Here is a 22,824-nt window from a genome sequence, read left to right on the forward strand (position 1 = left end):
TAGTATGGGCTATGTACTTAAGTTCTTTACGTAAACTAACTCATTTACTTCTCATTTAATCACTTCCTGGCCTTTGGCTAAGATCAAGTATAATTCTCATAATACTCCCAACAATATGCTGTCTGCAAGAGACTCACCTCACAGGCAAAGGCATCCATAGACTAAATTGAAAGGATGAGAAAAAATATACCCCATTCAAATGGGACTTGTAAAGAAGTAGGGGTTGCTATTCTCATATCAGATAAAGCGGACTTCAAGCCAAGAGCAATCAGAAGAGACAAAGAAGGTAACTTCATATTGTTTAAGGGAATCATACATCAACAAGATATAATTATTATAAATATTTATGCCCCAAACAATGGAGCATCTACGTATATCGAACAAAACCTTCTCAATATTAAGAATCAAATATATCACAATAAAATAATACTGGGTGACTTTAACATGCTTCTCATCACTGGGTAGATCATCCAAAAATAAACTAAGATTCTACAGAATTAAAACATACAATTAATAATACGCATCTAACAGATATCTATAGATTGAATTCACTTTCTTTTCAGCAACACATGGAACATTTTCTAAAATAGACTCTATTTGGGGTTGTAAATCTTGGCAAATACCAAAAAACAAACCCCACAAACATCTTGCATTCTATCAGATCATAATGGAATAAAATTAGAAATCAATAATAAAATAAAAACATAAACCACTCCAATACCTGGAGATTAAATAATATATTTTTGAATTATGAATGGATAGAAGAAATTGGGGAGAAATAAAAAAAATTCTTAGAAGCAAATGAATATAGTGGTACAATACATCAAAATCTCTGGGACAATATGAAGGCAGTTCTAAAGTAAAAGTTCACAGCCATTAAGTACATACATTAAAAGAATAGAAAGATACCAAATAGCTGGGCTCAGTGGCGCACGCCTATAATCCCAGTGACTCGGGAGGCTGTGGCAGGAGGATCACGAGTTCAAAGCCAGCCTCTGCAACAAGGAGGTGCTAAGCAATTCAGTGAGAACCTGTCTCCAAATAAAATACAAATAGGCCTGGGGATGTGGCTCAGTGGTTAAATGCCCCTGAGTTCAATCCTCAGTGCCAAAAAATAAAAAAGAAAGAAAAAATCCAAAACAAAACAAACAAAAAAACCCCCAAACCAAACAAACCAACAAAAACCTCCACATTAAAAGATACTGCACTGGGGCTGGGGGGGCTGGGGTTGTAGCTCAGCGGTAGAGTGCTTGTCTCACATGTGCGGGACCCTGGGTTTGATCCTCAGCACCACATAAAAATAAATAAGTGAAATAAAGGTAGTGTGTCCAACTACAACTAAAAAATAAATATTAAAAAAAAGATACTGCACCATGAGCAAGTGGGTTTCACTCCAGGGATGCAAGGTTGTTTCAACATGGAAATCAATAAATGTAATTCACCACAGAAACAGATGTAAGGACAAAAATCATATGACTATTTCAACAGATGCAGAAAGAGCATTTTACAAAGTGTAGCACCCATTCATATTTAAAACACTAGAAAAACTAAGGATAGAAGAAACTTATCTCAACACTGTAAAGGCTGTATATGACAAATGCAAGGTCAACATTATACGGAATGGAGAAAATCTGAAAGCATTTCCTCTAAAAACAGGAACAAGATAAGGATGCCCACTTTCACCACTCCTGTTCAACATAGTCCTTCAAACTCTGGCCAGAGCAATCAGTAAGAGAAGAAAATTGAAGGTATACAAATAGGAAAAGAAGGGTGAAAATTCTCTCCTGTTTGCTGACAACATGATCCTATATTTAGAAGACTCCAAAAAATACTCCACAAGGAGACTTCTAGAGCATGTAAATTAATTCAGCAAAGTAGCAGGATCAATCACATGCCTAGACTGCAATGATGAATAAGCTGAAAAAGTAATTAGTAAAAGTATCTCATTCACAATAGCCTCAAAAAGAATAAAATACCTGAGAATCAACAAAAGAGGTTGAAGGGCCCCTACAATGAAAACTATAGAATACTAAAGAAAGAAATTGAAGAAGACCTTAGAAGATGGAAGGACCTCTCATGTTCTTGGATAGAATTAATATTGCCAAAATGGACATACTACCAAAAGCACTATATAGCTTCAATGCAATTCTCATCAAAATTCCAATGACATTCTTCACAGAACTAGAAAAAGCAGTTATGACATTCATTTGGAAAAACAAGAGACCGGGGATGGGACTGTAGCTCAGGGGTAGTGGGCTTGCCTAGCACGTGTGAGGCCCTGGGTTCGATCTTCAGCACCACATAAATATAAGTAAATAAAATAAAGGTATTGTATCCATCTACAACTGCAAAAAACAAACAAACAAACAAACAAAAAACCTCCAAGAGACCCAAAAACAGGTCTCAGGGTGAGAAAAGCGAAGCAGGAAGCATCACAATACTGGACTTCAAATATACTACAGAACTATAGTAACAAAAACAGCATAGTACTGGCACCAAATAAGCATGGAGACCAATGAAACAGAAAAAAAGACACAGAGACAATACCATATAAATGTAAGTATCTCATACTAGACAAAGGTGCCAAAAAATATGTTGGAGAAAAGGTAGCCTTTTTAACAAATGATGCTGGGAAAACTGGAAATCCATACGTAGGAGAATAAAATTTAACCCCTGTATTTCACCCTGTACAAAAGTCAACTCAAAATGGAACAAAGACCTAGGAATTAGACCAGAAAGCCTGCAACTGCTAGAAGAAAATACAGGCCCAATACTGCAACATGTCAGCTCAGGAACTGATTTCCTTAAGATGACTCATAAAGCACAAGAAGCAAAACAAAAAATCAGTAAGTGGGATGGTATCAAATTAGAAAGTTTCTGCACAGCAAAGGAAACAATTAGTTGCGTGAAGAGAGCCAACAGAATGAGAGAAAATCTGTTACCTGCTCTTCAGACAGGGAATTAATATCCAGGATATACAAAGAACTAAAAAAACAAGCAATAAATGGGTAAAGAGCTGGGCATGGTGGTTCATGCCTGTAATCCCAGAGGCTTAGGAGGCTGAGGTAGGAGGACAGCAAGTTCAAAGCCAGCCTCCATAACTTAGCAAAGACTTAAGCAACTTAGTGAGAATCTGTCTCTAAATAAAAAATAAAAATGGCTGGGGATGTGGCTCAGTGGTTAAGTGACCCTGGGTTCAGTTTCCACTACGGAGGGGGGGGGGGCGAGAAAAGAAAAGAACTAAAAAGACACTTCTCAAAGAAAGAAATACAAATGGTCAACAAATACATGAAAAAATATTCAACATCTCTAGCAATTAAAGAAATGCAAATTAAAACTACATTGAGATTTTATCTCACTCCAGTCAGAATGGCAATTAGCAAGAATATAAGTAACAATAAAGATTGGTGAGGATAAGGGGAAAAAGGTACACTCATACTTTTTTGGGACTGCAAATTAGTGCAACTACTCTGGAAACAGCATGGAGATTCCTTAAAAACAAAACAAGCTGGGCGCAGCAGCACAAGGCTGTAATCCTAGTGGTTCCTGAGGTTGATACAGGAAAATCCAGAGTTCAAAGCTAGCCTCAGCAAAAGGCACTAAGCAACTTGGTGAGACCCTGTCTCTAAGTAAAATACAAAATAGGGTTGGGTATATGGCTCAGTGGTCGAGTGCCCCTGAGTGCAATCCCTGGTACCCCTCAAAACCAAAAAAAAAAAAAAAAAAAAAAAAAACAACCAACCAAACAAACAAAAAACAACCTATGAATGGAACCCATCATATGATCCAACTATCCCACTCCTTGGTTTTATATCCAAAAGATTTAAAATCAGCATACTATGGTGATACAGCCACATCAATCTTTATAGCAACACAATTCACGATAGACAAGCTTTGGAGCCAACCTAGGAGCTCTTCAATAGATTAATGGATAAAGAAAATATGTCATATGTACACAATGTAGTATTACTCAGCCATAAAGAAGAATGGCTTTATGACATCTGTCAGTAAATGGATAGAACTGGAGACTAACATCCTAAGTTAAATAAATCAGTCCCCAAAAGTCAAAAAGTCAAAGGTTGAAAGCTAATCCAAAATAGGAGGAGGGCAGATTAAAAAAAATGAAAGATCAGTGCAGCAGACAAAGAGGAATGAACGGAAGAAAGGAGAGATGGGATAGGGAAAGACTATGGAATGAATATGACCTAAACTTTCCTTCCATATATGAATATACCACAGTGAATCTCACTATCATGTACATCCACAAGGCACTGATTAAAAAATAAAAAAGTATAAGTAAAGAGCAGAAAGATCAGTAGAGTGGAATGAAGGGAACAGAGGAGGGAGAAGGGAAGAGAAAGGGGAACTACTGGGGACTAAATTAGAACATACTATATTCCATGATTTTATAATTACGTCAAAATGAACCCTATTGTTATGTATAACTAAAAATAACCAATGGGAAAAAAAATACAAATGCTGGCAAGGATGTGAAGAAAAAGGTACGCTCATACCTTGTTGGTAGGACCACAAATTAATACAATCAGTCTGGAGGGCAGTAAAAGATTTCTCAAAAACACTAGGAGTGTAACCACTATATGACCCACTTATAAATATCCACTCCTTAGTATTTATCCAAAAGAAATAAAATTAGCATACTGTTGTGATGCAGCTACATCCATAGTTGAAAGCAATGCGACTCACAATAGCCAAGTTATGGAACCAGCCCAGGTGTCCATCAATAGGTGAATGGATTAAGAGAATGTATTTGTGTACACAGACACACAGACACACAGACACACAGACACACACAAAATGGAGTTTTATTCAGTTACAAAGAAGAATGAAATTATGGCATTTGCCAGTAAATGTAAGGAACTGGAGAACATCAAGCTAAGTGAAATAAGTCACACTCAGAAAATCAAGGGCTGAATGTTCTCTTTCATATGTGAAAGCTAGAGCAAAGTGAGGGAAAAAAAGTGTATGTGTATGTTGGGGGAAGAATATCATAAGGACAGAGGGAAGATCAGTGGAGTAAAAGGAGACAGAGGGAGAGGAACGAGAGAGAGGAAAGGGGAGGAAATGCAGAATTAATCTGACAAAAATATGCTAGATGCTTGTTTAAATATACCACAGTGAATCCCACCTGTATGTATATCTATAAAGTACCAGTTAAAAATAAATAAATAGAAGGAAGACCAGCAGAGTAAAAGTGGGGAATAAGGGAATTGGGAGGGGAGGAAAGAGGAGGCACTGGTGAATTAAAATAGAGCAAATTAAATTTCATACCTGCATGTTATGTCAAAATGAACTCAGTCATTATGTATAACTATAATGCACCAATAAAAGCATTAAAAAAAGAAAAAAAGCCGTACTTTCTTCATTAAAAAACTACTTTAGACGTTTTATCCTTTCTGAAGACTTCTAAGACCAGTAATTGGGAAGCGATAGGTTTGTATTTGCTCCAAACTAAATCTACCTGACCATTATTTTCTGCCAAATAATTAGATGTATTTTGGTCTGTATCTATAGACAGCAAGTATTTAAAAGGCGCTTTTAAAAAACAAACAAAATAAGTAATAAAATAGTTTAGAGATGTTTTAGCTGGGAGAATAACTCAGTGGTAGAGTACTTGCTTAGTATGTGTCAGGCTTTGGGGTTAATCCATAAAAAACAAACAAAACAGAAACAAATGTTTAAAAACAAAAGAAGCACATTCTTAAAAACTTCTTAGTTGCATCTTCCCTTTGGAATGAAAAAAATATGTTATTTAAGCGATTTAGGTGAAAGCCATAAAATACATCAAAGTCACCACCATATGCTAACATTGTAATAAATACCTCATATCTTGGATGAGAGAGACCCTGAGTGTTGGTAACATAACTCCTGAATCAGATTTTCTTCTTTCTGGTCCCAGGGCAACTAGTAGAAAAACACCAGCAAAGTATTAGAAAAATAACATTAAGACTTGAAATTTAAAATGAATCTTTTCTAACAAATAATACAATGTGTGCAAACTCTGGCCCTAAGGGCTGTCATTTTCTACAGCTATTCATTCTAATAGCTCTGGATGATTACATGAAAGCAATGTTCACAAATTAAGTGATTAAATATGTGAACCTTCATCTCCAGACTCATAAATTGTAATCACACAGTTTTAAACTCTGGAAGTATATATATATATATATATATATATATATTTTAAATTGTAACAGTTTTGGCTCTTCAGTTTGATAACCTTCTACTTCAAAGTTAACAATCCAACCTATATTATGTACTCCATGCAAAGTGAGTAATCTCAATAGATGTTCTGAATTATAATGTCCATGAGTTATTCTCTTATGAAGTCTAAACAGGTAACATTTATGAAAGAAGGAGAGATGATGATCTTTTGTATCAATAGCCAACCAATCAACTATTGGCTAAAATATGGTGGCTAGTGTGTTCAGTCTGGCTTTACATGAGACGCCATGAGTTTTGTGCCCTTTCTTCATTTCCATTTTCCCATTTGTAAATGAAAACTAAATTGCAACATCACACTTGGCAAATACATTGATATAAATAGAATTTAGGATGTGGAGTTTTGCTCTACCTTGAATCTTTATTTTTCTCAGTTTTTAGGTGCATTTTACTTTGTGAGATCAGGATACATAACAGAACAAACACACATATATATGCATACACACATATAAACCTGTCTTTGAGAAAGTTGGGTAGAGAACATTTTGGTATATTAGTATTTATACTTTTTTTGGTACTTGGGTAAAAGGCTAGGTTGACATCTGGCAGGTATAAATGATCACTGATGGGACTGCCAGAGGGAAGAGGATGTGGCCAAGCCAATCTATAGGTAGTATTTTTGAGGGTCTTCCATACTAGGCAGGTGATGAAAAGGCTATTTGTTTAGGCAGTTTGGGGAGGGAATTCTAAATGAAAAGACCAATCTCTCTTGATATTCAGGAAATAATGGACACTGAAGAAATTGTTCCTGAGACTTACAGGGAATGTACTATGTTTATTTTCCTGTTTAAGATCATCACCACTTAAGTACATTATTAAAGATTTTTCCTTTTGAGGATAAAATGAAGTGTCTCAAAGAATACTCTCTACTCCAAATGAATTGACAGCATGAAAGATGGCCATATAAGTGGCAGGAAATAGGCTGAGAAGAAGAGAAAAAAGATTACAAGGCAGAAAGGAGCTGAAACCATAATCAACAAGTTAGCCAGAAGAAGACCTGACAAGGAGGAACCATATTGCCAGAGAGCTGGTATAGCTCAGTGGTAGAGGACTAGCATGTGCAAGGCTCTGGGTTGAATCCCAAATAAATAAAAATAAAAGAGGAATTTAACATTTAAGAAAGCAGCAGCATTCATGGTTTGAACATTCACAGGCATAAGCATATTCTGTAAATCCTATTCTAGAACCCTATATTCTAGTCACCCTTCTCTGCTCAATGTTCCTTCAAAAGAATGTACTTTTTCATGTCTTCATGCATTTGTTAAAGTATTCTCATCATTTACTGCTCTGTATCCTTTTCCTTGTTTACAGCCTATGTATCACTTTAAATTGGAAAGTAATATGCATAGCTTAATGACTTAGAACATGGCTTTCTTGAACATTATAGACTTTAATAGATGTCTTTCTTTGCGTGAGTAAGAGTTTCTCTATGGACTATCTCCTTACCTGTAAACTGGGAGGGAACAGTGACAGTATTTACTTTATTGACATAGATCTTAACTTTATAATAGTGCTTAGCACCAAGTAAGTTCTCAATGAAATGCAATGAAATCTATCTTTAATTCTGTCCCAATGTGAGATCTTTCCTGAATATTCTCTGTCCCTTAAGCACATTGTTGGATAAACCATTGTCTCTCTAATAAGACTTGTAAAATTAAAACTCTATCACAGAACATACCACAACTTCATTTTTATTACTCCTACTAAATTATACCTGTTGAGATGCAGTTGTGTCCTATTCTTAGAATACAGAGAGGGCCTGTAGTAGAGGCCCACATATAGGGTGTGCTCAGCAAATACTCAGGGAAATGAGGCTACTGAGGGACAGATGCTAGAATCTTGAATGTCAAGTTAGAACTTTATTCTAGGGACAGGGAGAATTTTGAAAATAAATGCTATGCTCCTGAGGACTTTTTTTTAAACAAGAGTGACAGTGTGATCATGTAAGAAAAAAAAAAAGAAGTTAAAGTAGAAATTATTCCAAAGGCCAGAGATGGTGGATAAAGTAAAAGAGTAGTAGCCAGTGAAAGCAAAGGGTCAGATTCAAGAATCAAAAAACAACATCTGGTATTAAAATAAAATGTTTTAATATATACTATCAACTAATTATAACCTTTGATTTTTTTTGGTGATGGGGATTGAATCCCAGGGCCTCATGTAGGCTAAGCACACACTCTACCATTGAACTATACTCACAGTCCTGAGGTTTTTTTTTTTTTTTTTTAATCTTAATTTTGCAAATGAGGAAAGTGTGGTTTGAAGAGATTAAGAAATTTGTGGAATCACATACACTTATTATACAGGGCTGAGTGTTCTCAAGTCATGTCCAATAGTCTTTCCAGCACATTACAGATGACCATCTGGCTTCTAGCTTGACTGAAAGAATGGTTCTTGTCCCATTAAATAAGGAAGAGTAAAAAATCTGATCAGGAAGAAGATGTGCTGAAATAAAGAGTTTGTTTTAAGATGTGCTAAGTTCCTAGATATCCATCTTTAGGACTGGATATGGAGATTTGAGAATAATCTGCTAATATGGTAGCTGGATGATGACAGTGATTTAGGAAATAGTAGTGTTGTGGTTTGAATTGTGTACCTGCCGAAGATGCTGCCGTTCTATCACAAGGCACCTATGAGAATGACCTTATTTGGAAGTAATTTTTTCAGATGATCAAGTTGACTTCATGAGGGTAGGGCCCTAATCCAATCTGACCAGTATCCTTATAAAAGAGAGAAATTGGGGACTGAGGATGTAGTTTAGTGGCAGAATGTATGCCTAAGTGTAAGGCCCTAGCTTCAATCCCCAGTAACACACACACACACACACACACACACACAATGATACATGCCTATAATCCCAGTAACTTGGGAGGCTGAGGCTGGAGAATTCCAAGTTCAAGGCCAGCCTCAGCAACTCAGCAAGGCATTAAGCAACTTAGTGAGACCCTATCTCAAAATAAAAAATAAAAAGGGCTGAGCATGTAGCTCAGTGGTAAAACATTCCTGGATTCCATCTCCAGTACCATTAAAAAAATTAAAACAAATAAAGTAATTTAGATACAGAGGTACACACAGAGGAAAAATGATGTAAATACATAAGAAGAATACCATCTTCTGGCCAAGGAATGTCTGAGACTACCAGAAGTGAGGAGAGAGGTATGGAACAAGTTTTCTCTTATGGTCCTCAGAAGAAACAAACCCAGAGACACCCTGACCTTGGACTTCTAGCTTACATAAACCTAAGACAATAAATTTATGTTGCTTAAGTCACTCAGTTTGTGATAATTTATTACATCATTCCTGGGAATCTAGTACATTAGTTTATAGTGACTTTGGAGGGAAGAGTTTAGAAATCCATGAGCAGAAGACAGATAAGGAGCTAAGTAATGAAGCCATGCCTTTTTTTGGTGGCGGGGGGGGGGGGTGGCGCGGATATTGGGGATTGGATTCAGGGACACTTAACCACTGAGCCACATCCTCAGCCCTATTTTGTATTTTACTTAGAGACAGCATCTCACTGAGTTGCTTAGCACCTTGCTTTTGCTGAGGTTGGCTTTGAACTCATGATCCTCTTGCCTCTACTTCAATAGCCATTGGGATTACAGGTCACCTTCTTCTTGGATTCATGGATTTAATACTTGAATTAATTCACAGGAATTCCCTTTGCGTACCTGCCTGAGTCAGTGCTACTGCATACACAAGTTTTTAAAGTGTAGAGATTATGTATATTGTTTTACAGAACCATCCACAGTCTATAAGCAGGTAAGTAATTAATAGAAAATTTTTGCTGGGTGCATTGGTGCATGCCTTTTTTACCAGAGACATGGGAGGCTGGGAAGCTGAGGCAATAGGATCACAAGTTTTAGGCCAGTCTCAGCAATTTAGTGAGACACTACCTCCCAAAACAAAACAAAACAAAAACAAACAAAAAAAGGGTGGGGGGCGGCTGAGGATGTAGCTCAATGGTAGAACACCTCTGTATTCAATTCCCAGAACTGCAAAGAAAAAAAAGAAAACTTTTGATGAAGATGATTAAAGAGTGATACAATATTCCTGGATGAGCAAATCCAGAAAATGAATTTAAATACAGCATTTCCACTCCTTTGTATGCTAATCTACCTCAACTCCTGACACAGGATTTAAAAATTTATGTACAGTTTCATTGAACTTTAAGGGTGCAAGGTTTAAGAACAACGCATATTATAAACCAGCCAACATTTATTTACTTACTTACTATTAAGAATTGGATTCAGGGGTATTCTACTACTGAACTACATCCCAATATTTTATTTTTTATTTTGAGACAGGGGCTTACTAGGTTGCAGAGGTTGGCCTTGAACTTTTGATCCTCCTGGTTCAGCTTTCCAAATAATAGTGAGAATTACAGGCATGTGTCACCATTTTTAAAGGCAGAAACTTCTGGATGATATATTAAGAACAGTCCTTGTTCTAGGACCAATTGCATTGTGAGACTGTCTGAAACAGGACTTAGACTGCTAGGAGCATGATTGCTAAGTCAAAGTTAACACAGACTACTCACTATGATCCTTTTGCTAAAATAGACCCTTTCTGTTCTTCTGCAATCCTCCAAATGTCTGTAACTACTATTAGTTGCTGCTTCTGAAGAATGATGCTAATAATCTATCATGTAGTCTCATCTGGGCTCAATGCCAGTAAAAGCAGTGTTCAAACCCCCTGCGAATCTTTAAGGACTCTGAGCTACATCCCCCTTTTTATTTTTTATTTCAAGACAAGGGACACAGTCTTACAAAATTGCCAAGGACGGCCTTGAACTTGTGATCCTCCTGCCTTAGCATCCTTAGTTGCTGGGATTACAGATGTGTGCCACTGTGCCTGGTGAAAATTAATTTTTGTGCATGTGTGTGTGGTACTGGGGATGGTATTCAGGGCCTCACAAATGCTGACTGTGTGTTCTACCATTGAGATACATCCAGACTTACAAAAACAAACTATTTTTGTGTATCTAGAGCACTATATTATTTCTTAAAAATTTTTACTTTTTGGTGCTACTAGGAGTTGAATCCAAGACCTCGCACATGCTAAGCAAACACTACCACTGAGCTATATCCCCAGTCCTAGAATAAAATATTTTTTAAACTGATGTTTTCACATGTATTTCATATTCTCTTTTCTCTGGTGGTACTGGGTATTGAACTCAGGAGTGCTCTATCATAATTTACATACCCTGCCCTCTATTTCTTTTTAAATTTTGAGACAGAGAGGATCTTGCTAACCTGACCAGTTGGCCTTGTACTTGGGATCATCCTGCTTTGGCCTCCCAAGTAGCTGAGATTACAGGTGTGTAATCTTTTGGCTACTCTCATATTTTTAAATTCGAATTTCCTGGACTAAATCACTAGAAGTGTTAGAGCAATAGTCATGAAATCCATCCTCTAAACAAATGATAAACTTTGATTTCAAAAGCTACATGGCTTGTATTTATTTTACTTAGGATCAGCAAAATATTTAACTTGTGTTCATTCTTACATTACCAGCCCTTCATCAACATTTGACATCAGAGCACAAACAATGACTGCATGAGGCTTTGGCACATTTTATATTCCTTAGCCTTGTCTTTAGTTTTGCTTGTTCTACTACTAACTGAAGGCATTGAGATAATCGATACTCTGATCTCCACCTGAACCACCCAACATTTGATCAGCCAAAGCCAAGAAAGCTGCTGGTGTTGCCTAACAGTTGTTAATTCTAACTGCTAGACATTCTTACATGCCTCATTTTGGCACAAGAGCTGAATGCTCCCCACCTTAACTAATGTTGACTTTCTAACATCTCACCCTACAAATGGTTATTTCTTCCTAGGGATTTATTTTTTATTATTGGGGTAAAACCATTTCTCAGCCTTTTGGCTAAAAGCAAGTGAAATTAGGGTAAGCTGGGGCTGGGGATGTGGCTCAAGTGGTAGTGCGCTTGCCTGGCATGCGTGTGGCCTGGGTTCAATCCTCAGCACCACATACAAACAAAGATGTTGTGTCTGCCGAAAACTAAAAAATAAATGAATATTAAAATTCTCTCTCTCTCTGTAAAAAAAAAAAAAAATTGCTGCAACTGTTTAAAAAAAAAAAAAACGAAATTAGGGTAAGCTGTCTTGATTATGGTCTTATGGTCTGAACTGCTGTACTTTCTGTTAGAGACAACTCAGGGCACATGCCAACACATTTTTACTTTTTCTTTACAGACAAAGGGGAAGAGGAGATGAACATTAGAGAATGCTTTTAAACTTAATCTGAATCTTTATAAACATAATTATAACCTGGGACATCAGGAATTTGACATTTCTTTTCAGAGGAGCTTCAGGGCATGATAGTATCAAGTTGGAGAGTATCATATTAAGCAAAGTAAGCCAATCCCAAAAAAACAAACGCTAATGTTTTCTCTGATATGTGGGGCTAATTCACAATAAGTGGGGGTGGGGTGTTATGGAAGAATAGAGTTACTTTAGGTAGAGGGATGTGAAGGGAGGGGAGGACACATGGGGATAGGAAGGACAGTAGAATGAAACAGACATTATTACCTTATGTACATATATGACATCATGACCAATGTGATTCCACATGTACAATCAGAAAAATAAGAAATTATACCACATTTATGTATAAAATAACAAAGTGCCTAAATGCATTCTACTGTCCTGTATAGCTAATTAGAACAAATAAAAAAATTTACAAAGGAAAAAGCCAACTTATACTCCTAGCTATCTGATTAAATATATTTAAAAACTAGGTTTCCAATAATAAACACATTTAGGGTAGTGTTGCCCTCTAAGGGCAGAAAGGAAAAAGGAGGAGGGGGTGGATACAAGGGTGTTTCAATCATATTTGTAATGTTTGTATTTTTTATAAAGATTGTTACAATTATTTTTATATCTTTTATTTATTTATTTATTTATTTATTTTTTAATATTTATTTTTATGTGGGGCTGAGGATCGAACCCAGCACCTCGCACATACTAGGCGAGTGCTCTGCCACTGAGCCCCAGCCCCAGCCCCTGTATTTTTTATTTTATTTTATTTTTTTAATTGTAGTTGAACACAACACCTTTATTTATTTATTTGTATGTGGCACTGAGGATTGAACCTAGCACCTAGTGTGTCTGTTGAACCTAGCACCTTGTGTGTGCTAAGTGAGTGCTCAACCCCAGCCCATGTATTTTTTGTTTTAAGCTGGTGGTTAGCAAATGAGTTTATAAAAGTTTTTACATTTTTATATTCCTGAATGTTTGAAATACTCTATAATTTTAGAAAAGTTTCCTAAATGACTGCTCCAATAAGACATTTTATTTCTATTAGCTTCCCACTGTTATTTATACTTTTTGTGAAATAAATGGTTATTTTACATAAAGAAAAGCAAGTTCTAGTCTGGGAGTATTACTCAGTGGTAAAGTGGTTGCCTAGCATGGGTAAGACCCTGGGCCCAGCACCTCTGCATTTTCTTTGTAAAAAAATAAATAGCAGGAAGATAGAACGTTATGACACTTTAACATGTGATATTTTGTATAAACTGAATAATCTGACTCCCAACCCAGGTGTGGTGCCTACACCTGAAGTCTGGAAGACTGCTTGAGCTCAGGAGTTTGAAAAAAGCCTGGTCAACATAGAGAGACCCCATCTCAAAAAGTAAATTAACAAAGTAAAAAAAAAAAAAAAAAAAAAAACCAAACCAAAACAAAACTCCAGTTCCTGAAGATTGAGATACACTCTTTCCCTGAATGATGATGATGATTTTATTTTATTTTTTTGGTACTGGGGATTGAACCCAGATACACTTTACCACTGAGCTACATCCCCAATCCTTTTTATTTATTTATTTTTAAATTTTTAGACTGGATCTGAGTTCCTGAGGGCCTAAGTTGCTGAGGATGGCCTTGAACTTGTACTCATCCTGCCTCAGCATCTTGATTCACTGGGATTACAGGTTCTCAAAAGATTAGTAATAGTCACAAAACTTTAAGACAAAAAAAATATCAATATACACCATAGTGTAATGTTGGTGGGAGTAAAGAATACTTATATGGTCTTTTACAATTCACTGGGGATTTTCATTTTTGATCAACATGTCTGCCTTGGCATTATTTCCCCTATCTTGTAATGGTGAGGCAGAAGATCAGAAAGGTCGCCTGGTACAGTGGGGTATGCCAATAATCTCAGCTACTCTGGAGCTGCTGCAGGAAGATCCCAAGCTTAAGGCCAGTTCAGCAATTTAGCAAGACCCTAAGGAATTTAGTGAGACCCTGTCTCAACAGAAAAAATAAAAAAGGCTGGGGTTGTAGCTTGGTGGTAGAATCTAATGCAGTAACATACAAATACACACACACAAATCAGAAAAGTCAAGTAACTTTTCCCAGCCTGAAAAAATAAATAATCATGCTGCTTCTGCTTTATCCTACTACTGGAAAAACTGGCTACGTTTTAGCTTAAGAGAGAAAAAGACAGACAAGCCCATCTGTTATTGATTCTTTTCATGCTGCCAATTCAAACAACCTAAAGCAAAGCCCTCTTACCTGGTGATTCTGCAAGGTGCTCTTGTTTTTCTTCTCTGTCTTGAAATTGAATTAAATGTGACCACAAAGCTGACTTCCCCTGAAAGTAGAAATAAAAATTTTCATTTTAAATAAGTATTTTATGAAAAAATAATTTCTCATCAAGATCATTCACTTTAAATTGGCCATTATGAAGTTTGGTGACCCAAGCTCACTGTATAATTTTTTTTTCCCTCTGTGCTGAGGATTTAACCCAGGGCATTGTACATTATAGGTAAACACTGTACCACTGAGCTACACGCTAAATCCTGTGTGACATTCTGAGCATCTCTTTCCATGTGGGTTTTTGTTGTTGTTGTTATTTGTTTGTTTGTTTTGGGGTACCGGGGATTGAACTCAGGGGCACTCAACCTCTGAGCCACATCCCTAGCCCTATTTTGTATTTTGTTTAGAGACAGGGTCTCACCGAGTTGCTTGGTGCCTCTCCCTTGCTGAGGCTGGCTTTGAACACACAATCCCCGTCTCAATGCCCTCAGTTGCTAGGATTAAGACGTGTGCCACTATACTAGGCTCATTCTATGTGTTTTAAGGGTTATACTTTGCCTTGCTAAGAAGTCTGGTAAGAGTCTGGAAAAGGGAAGGGAAGCAGAAGGCCAGAGGGTGGGTTTGAAGATTTTTTTTTTATGTCAACTCAGCTGTTACTTAGTTATATATAATTAGGAAACATTAATAACTATGGAATTAAAAAACTCCAGGAGTACATAGTGTATTTATATACACCCATATGAAAATGTTTGAAATATGGAGTAGCAATGAGGGAAGAAAATTAGAATGAGAGAAGCAGGGAGTCATAAGAAGAAAAAAAAAATCAGAAATTGGGTATGGTGGTGCACTTCTGTAATCCCAGCAACTCAGGAGACTGAGGCAGGTATATCACAAGTTCTAGGCCAGCCTTGGTTAACTTACCAAGATCCTGTCTCAAAATAAAAAATAAAAAGAGCTAGAAACGTGGCACAGTGGTTAAGCTCCTCTGGGTTCAATTCCCAGTACCAAAACAGACAAACAAAACAAAACAAAAAAACCCAGGTCAAGAAATGTTAATTCTGGGGGCTGGGATGTGGCTCAAGCCGTAGCGCGCTCGCCTGGCATGCGTGCGGCCCGGGTTCGATCCTCAGCACCACATACAAACAAAGATGTTGTGTCCACCGATAACTAAAAAATAAATATTAAAAAAAAAAAAAAAAAGAAATGTTAATTCTGGCTACACCTTTTTCCTGGACAAAAGCAGGACATTTCCTGGATATTAAATGAAATCTACACAGGATAATTGTGCTACTTTATCCTTTCTTGTTTGCCAGGAAAGATACCAAACTATCGCCTGATCACAGGTTGTTTTTTTTTTTTTTCTGGAATTAAAATGCCCATGGCACATTTCTTTCTTTCTTTTTTGTGTGGTACTGAGGATTGAACCCAGGAGTACTTTACCAGGAAGCTATATCCCCAACCTCTTTTTCATTTTGAGACAGTCTTGCTAAGTTGCCAAGGCTGGCCTGGAACTTATGATCTGCCTGCTTCAGTCTCCCAAATTGCTGAGGATTACAGGCTTGCATCTTGCACCACCACTCCTGGTGAAACCCACCTTTTTTTGTGATCCTTTTCTCCTTGTCACTTTTTTTTGCGGGGTGGGGGTTTCTGGGGATTGAACCCAGGAGTGCTTTACCACTAAGACACATCCCCAGCCTTTTTTGAGATATGGTCTTGCTAAATTGCTTAGGAACTCACTAAGCTTCTGAGGCTGGCTTCAAACTTGAGTCCTCCTGCCTGAGGCTCCCAAGGTGCCGGGATTACAGGTATGTGCCATTATACCCAGTTTCTTTTTTTTTTTTTTTTGGTGATACTGGGTACTGAATCCAGGGCCTCCTGAATGCTAGACAAATACTCTACCTCTGAACTACATCTTCAGTCCTTTTTTCAATTATTTTGAGACAGGGTCTCACTAAATTGCTGAGGTTGGCCTTGAATTTGTCATTCTCCTGCTTTAGCCTCTTGAGTAGCTGGGATTACAGACATGTGACACCATGCCAGGCTTTCCCTGTTATATTTCTTTCTTTCTTTTTTTTTAATTTTAATATTTATTTTTTAGTTTTCGGCGGACACAACATCTTTGTTTGTATGTGGTGCTGAGGATCAAACCCAGGCCGCACGCATGCCAGGCGAGCGCGCTACAGCTTGAGCCACATCCCCAGCCCTCCTGTTATATTTCTTAACAGGGCTCCTAAATGACCATGACACCAGTACTTTCTGAGACTGTTACCTGTTTGACCTGTAGGCCATGGCTCCATATCCTCTCTAGTAGGTCACAGAGGCTGGCAATCAAGGTATTCTCTTCCAAGCCAGTGATGTTTGCTTCTCCATGGCCCAGCTCCACTGCTTCATGTCCCATCTTTTCTACCAACATGCGTTTTGTCTGAAAACATCATGAGTATGCATAAATTACTCAGGCAGCAAAACCAAAAACTAGGGTTAGGAGATTACTGGGTTAGGAGAACTGGCTTTTTTTTATTATATGTCTTTTGTTTTTGTTGTTATTACTGGGGATTTAACCCAGAGGCCCTGTACCACTGGGCTATATTCCAAGCTCTTTTTATTTTGAGACAGGGTCCTGCTAAATTGCCATGTCTGGCCTTGGACTTGGGATTCTTTTGTATCAGTCTCCCAAGTCCCAAGGGATTACAGGTGCATGCTACTATGCCCAGCTTTTTATTATACTTCTAATTGGAAATGGAAGGTCACTAAAAAGAGAATAACCTAATATTTATCAAGCATCCCCATATTGAAAAAGTGTTTTTATACAACAATTTTCAGATTATTCACTTCTGTGACACTGGGAAATTACACTAGACCTAGAAAAATGTACTGTTGAAACTGGAATCACAACCTATCACTAAAATTTGCCCTCCCACTGACTCTAGCACTTGGTATACTAAAGCTATTTGTACTCAGTTTAGTTGCATTTAGGCAAAAACCACAACAGAAATGGGCAGTTCTAAGATTCTGCAGAACTTCCTAATTTGTGCATAAACCAGAAATATATTTTCCCTTCTCTTTTCTCTCTTCTCTGATTATATATACACAAAGAAAATGGAAAGAAAATGGGAATCACTTTTAGGTAATTAATTTACACCAAATTTAGCTGCTTTTGTAAGTTGTAAAATGAGAAAGAATCTAGTCCCTTTAGGCAGGGACCTTGTCTTCAATTCACCACTATATTCTGATGTTGAAAACAGTGCATTTAGGGACAGATTCAAACTAAAAAGCTTCTTCTCAGCAAAAGAAACAATCAGTGAGGTGAACAGAAAGCCTACAGAATGGGAGCAAATTTTTACCACACGCACATCAGAGAGAGCACTAATCTCTAGGATATATAAAGAACTCAAAAATCTTTTAAATACTTATTTCTTAGTTTTGGGTGGACACAATATCTTCAGTAAGATCAGCAAACTTATGTGGTGCTGAGGACTGAACCCAGTACCTTGTGCATGCGAGGCGAGTACTCTACCACTGAGCCAAACCCCAGCCCTCAAAAATCTTAACACCAAAAAATAACAATAATCCAGTCAATAAATGGGCCAAGGAAATGAATAGACACTTCTCAGAAGATGATATACAATCAATCAACAAATATATAAAAAATGTTCAACATCTCTAGCAATTAGAGAAATGCAAATCAAAACTACTCTAAGATTTCATCTCACTCCAGTCAGAATGGCAGCTATTAAAAATATAAACAACAACAAGTGTTGGTGAGGATGTGGGGAAAAAGCACACTCATACATTGCTGGCGGGACTGCAAATTGGTGCAGCCACTCTGGTAAGCATTATGGAGATTCCTTGAAAAACTGGGAATGGAACCACCATTTGACCCAGCTATCCCGATCCTCGGTTTATACCCAAAGGACTTGAAATCAGCATACTACAAGGACACATCCACATCAATGTTTACAGCAGCTCAATTCACAATAGCTAAACAGTGGAACCAACCTAGATGCCCTTCAGTAGATGAATGGATAAAGAAACTGTGGTAAATATACACAATGGAACATTACTCATCATTAAAATAGAGAATAAAATCATGGCATTTGCAGGTAAATGGATGGAGTTGGAGAATATTATGCTAAGTGAAGTAAGCTAATCCCCAAAAACCAAATGCTGAATGTTTTCTCTGATATGAGGATGCTGATCCATAATGGGGATGGCGGGGTATGGGGGGGAAGCATCGGAAGAATGGAGGAACTTTAGATAGGGCTAAGGGAGAAAGGGGAAGGGAGGGGGCAGGGGGGTAGGAAAGATGGTGGAGTGAGATGGACATCATTACCCCAAGTACAGGTATGAAGACACAAATGGTGTGACTCTACTTTATGTATGACCAGAGACATGAAAAGTTGTGCTCTATGTGTGTACTATGAATTGAAATGCATTCTGCTGTCATATATAACAAATTAGAATGAATGATGAATAAAAAAAATAAAATAGTGCATTTATTGAATATACAGAGAAAGTACTCAAGAAATAACACTGAATAAAATTACTAGCTAAAATGACATTCTGAGTTTTGTCAGTTTGTACTGCTAAGTCATATAAACTCAGGCATCCAAGAGGAAACTGGGGTATAATACACTAACCAACAATACGACTGAATTTTTTTTCTCCTTATGGATGTACATATGAATGTATGGGTGCAGACAAGGAGGTACACAGGTGCACACACAAACAAAAAAGTTCTGCCTTTTACATAAGATGACAACATTCCTGACACAACTTGTGAATGGCTTAACATCTATTTATATTGAAGTAGAGGAAGACAATAACTAAAAAGATGAGAAACTATGCCGGGCTCCCATGTCACTGATGCTGTGAGCCATGGGAAAGTCCATGGAGGTTCAGGACCTCAGAGAAGGACACCTGAGGGCTATGCTACTGGAAAAGTTTTGTTTTAGGAAACTATAGGCATGAATGAGGGTTGACTCAGCTCATTTAGCCCCACACATGGTGTGAATATGAATGAGTACTGTGTGGCATTAGTAATACATACCTTCATTCTACATTCTTTTAATAAGCCTTCTACAAATTTCCAGTTGGTCTGTGCAATCACTGCAGGAGAAAGGTCTGACAATTTGGGCTGCCTCAGATTTTTTCCTAAACTTCGTGCCTCTTGCATGTATTTCTAAAAATTAAGAGTATTTTAAAAAAACATTAACATAAGATTTTTTTCTATTCTACTTAACCTTATACAAACAAATGCAGGAACAAACAAGTTGCAAAAAGGCAGTAAGTATGTGTGCAACAATTAAAGCTTTAGTGCACTAAAAGGCAGAGGACGTTTGTACTCCCATCACAACCTGTTAATGCCTGTGAAAATGAGGGTAACAGAGACCTCATCAGATTAAAACTCATTCAAAGTGATATGGAGTTTCATTTAGTTTACTCTTTTTATTGTGACTATCCAAAGTGTGATTAGTGAGGATCACAGAACAAAAAAATTGAGGTGTTTGGATTACAAGTCTAGGTTCTACAGGAGTGCAGTGGTTCTCGTATCACTGGCTTCCTCCACTCCTCCATACAACAAAAAGACTTCATTTACCTGTACTGTTTTGGACAGTGCTCTCCAGCTCAACTTGCTGTTCTAATCAAGTCACAACAGTAAAATCAGGAGCTCTAGAATCATGTTGCAACTAATTGTAAGACCTCAGGCATATCAACTAATGTTCCTGTATCTCAGCTTGTTAAATGGGCATAAAACAAGTGCACCAAGGTAAAAAACAAACAAAAAAAAGCTGTAAAATCACGGGGAAAAGGATGTGTGCTTCAAATACAAGGTCTCTTCTTTCTGTGAAGTTTGCTAAAGCCCTCCCTTGCCTTGTTCTACAATCATAAAAGAGTGGGATTATACTGTTAAGTTTAGAGTCTATGGTGATTTGGAAGTACCACAGAAACCCAACACAATGCTCTTGAACTCTGGTTAATAAATTTTCATCCAAAAAAAAAAAACAAAAACAAAACTACACAACTAGTGTAGAACATGTGCACACTATGTTGCCTTCTTTCTATGCTATCTGAAAAACTCCCATCTACATATCTCATGTTTGTATCAGAATCACAGGGCAGAATTTCCAAAAGACCCAAGTGTTTTGGGACCATATTTAGAGAATAGCTAGACTAAATTATATAGTAAAACTAGTAGTTTGCTGCAGGGAGAGTGAGCAAGATAGTGGTTGCAAGCCAGCATATCCACACATCCTCCCATGGGCACATATGTGACAGCAATCCTTACTATATTAAGGGGAGAATGTTTTTTTGTACCAGGAATTGAACTCAGGGGCACTCAACCATTGAGCCACATCCCAGCTCTATTTTATGTTTTATTTAGAGACAGAATCTCACTGAGTTGCTCAGCGCTTCACTTTTGCTGAGGCTGGCTTTGAACTCGTGATCCTCCTGTCTCAGACTCCTCAGCCACTGGGAATACAGGTGTGTGCCACCACGCCCAGCTGGGGAGAATTTAATATGATAAAAGAAGATGTGTATAATCCTTTGAGTTCTTTAAATGTAAGAGTTTGTAGGTTTGATATATTTCCCCTTTGGAAGAAAATGAATCTAGTATATATGATAAAAATATTTAAAAAATCCCACTGATTAATAAAATAATGTTTCCTTTTCCCACTAATTATTTTAAGAAAGATTTAAAAATCAAATGAATTCTGCAAGCATTTAGTTCCCACAGCACTGATATATATATATATATATATATATATATTTTTTTTTTTTTTTTAAAGAATTTTTTTTTTTAATATTTATTTTTTAGTATTTGGCGGACACAACATCTTTGTCTGTATGTGGTGCTGAGGATCGAACCCGGGCCGCACGCATGCCAGGCGAGCACGCTACCGCTTGAGCCACATCCCCAGCCCCAGCACTGATATATATTTTTTGCTTCAAATATTTTTGAGACGGTCAAAAAAAAAAAGGGAAAATTGAGAATGAGAGAATTGTTATCAGAGAAGTTAAATACATAAAACAAGGTATATGGAGATATACTGAAACAAATAAATAAATAAATAAATATAGCAAATGAAAGCAGTTTCAGAATAATCAACCTGAGACACAGGGCATGAACCCTGTGTAAGAATTATATTTGCATTTTCTATTGTTAATTGGAATACGTATTAAAATGAGTAGAAGGTTGGTAAAAACAAATGTTAACTGTTAAAATTTAAAGAATCCTTTCCCAACCCCCAGAGTTCATAGCTAATTCTTAGGATTTTTGTGTTAATAATAACGTTCAATATTTCTATCCTTACGCAAATATAGAGAGAACCATTCTAAAGAAGTGTTAAGTACTAAACTAGCTAAGGATGAAATACACCAGCTAGAAGAAAGGGAATGAGAACATGGTCAGGTAAGAGGCTGGGAAAAAGCCTCCAGCATTTCTTTTTCCTGAAATATATTTAAAAATTCTGGAATAAATCTAAATTAAGCACTATTAATTTATGTGTTGTTTTATATAAAAGAACACAAGACAGATGGGGGCTATTCTTTGAGTGACTATGTCTCTGAGCATCCAGCACATGGGGTAGGTGTACATATTAGTCAACAGTGGGCCTCATACAGCCATTTGCAAAATCTCCTTCTGGAGCCACAGAATTAGCCACACCCCATGGATCTACAAAGAAAGGATACAGGGATGCCAAGAGGCCTCTTCTCATAGCAAGAAGGGAGGCTATTTCTGCAATTCAAAAACAGAAAACATCTTTAAAGTAAATGAATGATAATAAAAATAGCAGCTGGAAAAAGATTTTGTTTTTTATTAACAGCGATTAAACTCAGGGTACTCAACCACTGAGCCATATCCCCAGTTCTTTATACTTTTTATTTTGAGACAGGGTCTCACTGAGTTGCTTAGGGCCTTGCTAAGTTGCTGAAGCTGGCTTTGAACTTTAGATCCTCTTGCTTCAGCCTCTTGAACAGCTAGGATTACAGGCGTGCGCCACTCTGTCTGCTTATGTATTTTG

The 22,824-nt window shown here is 37.2% G+C and overlaps 1 protein-coding gene across 8 annotated transcripts in view; it reads right to left on the minus strand.

Moving 5' to 3' along the window:
• Positions 1 to 22,824, minus strand: part of Dennd5b (DENN domain containing 5B) — a 185,584-nt gene that overhangs the window by 33,061 nt on the left and 129,699 nt on the right. For all 8 annotated transcript variants that reach the window (XM_046435723.2, XM_046435724.2, XM_046435725.2 and 5 more), the window contains 4 exons: positions 19,848 to 19,979; positions 17,070 to 17,222; positions 14,777 to 14,855; positions 5,841 to 5,922 (listed from right to left, as the gene is read on the minus strand). In XM_046435723.2, coding sequence (XP_046291679.1) covers positions 5,841 to 5,922; positions 14,777 to 14,855; positions 17,070 to 17,222; positions 19,848 to 19,979 — 446 coding nt within the window. The remainder of the gene's footprint in view (positions 1 to 5,840; positions 5,923 to 14,776; positions 14,856 to 17,069; positions 17,223 to 19,847; positions 19,980 to 22,824) is intronic.

The sequence above is a fragment of the Marmota monax genome, unplaced genomic scaffold (genome assembly GCF_021218885.2).
Source record: "Marmota monax isolate L192 unplaced genomic scaffold, Marmota_monax_Labrador192_F-V1.1 WCK01_AAM20220418_F8-fsc00012, whole genome shotgun sequence".
Taxonomy (NCBI): Eukaryota; Metazoa; Chordata; class Mammalia; order Rodentia; family Sciuridae; genus Marmota; species Marmota monax.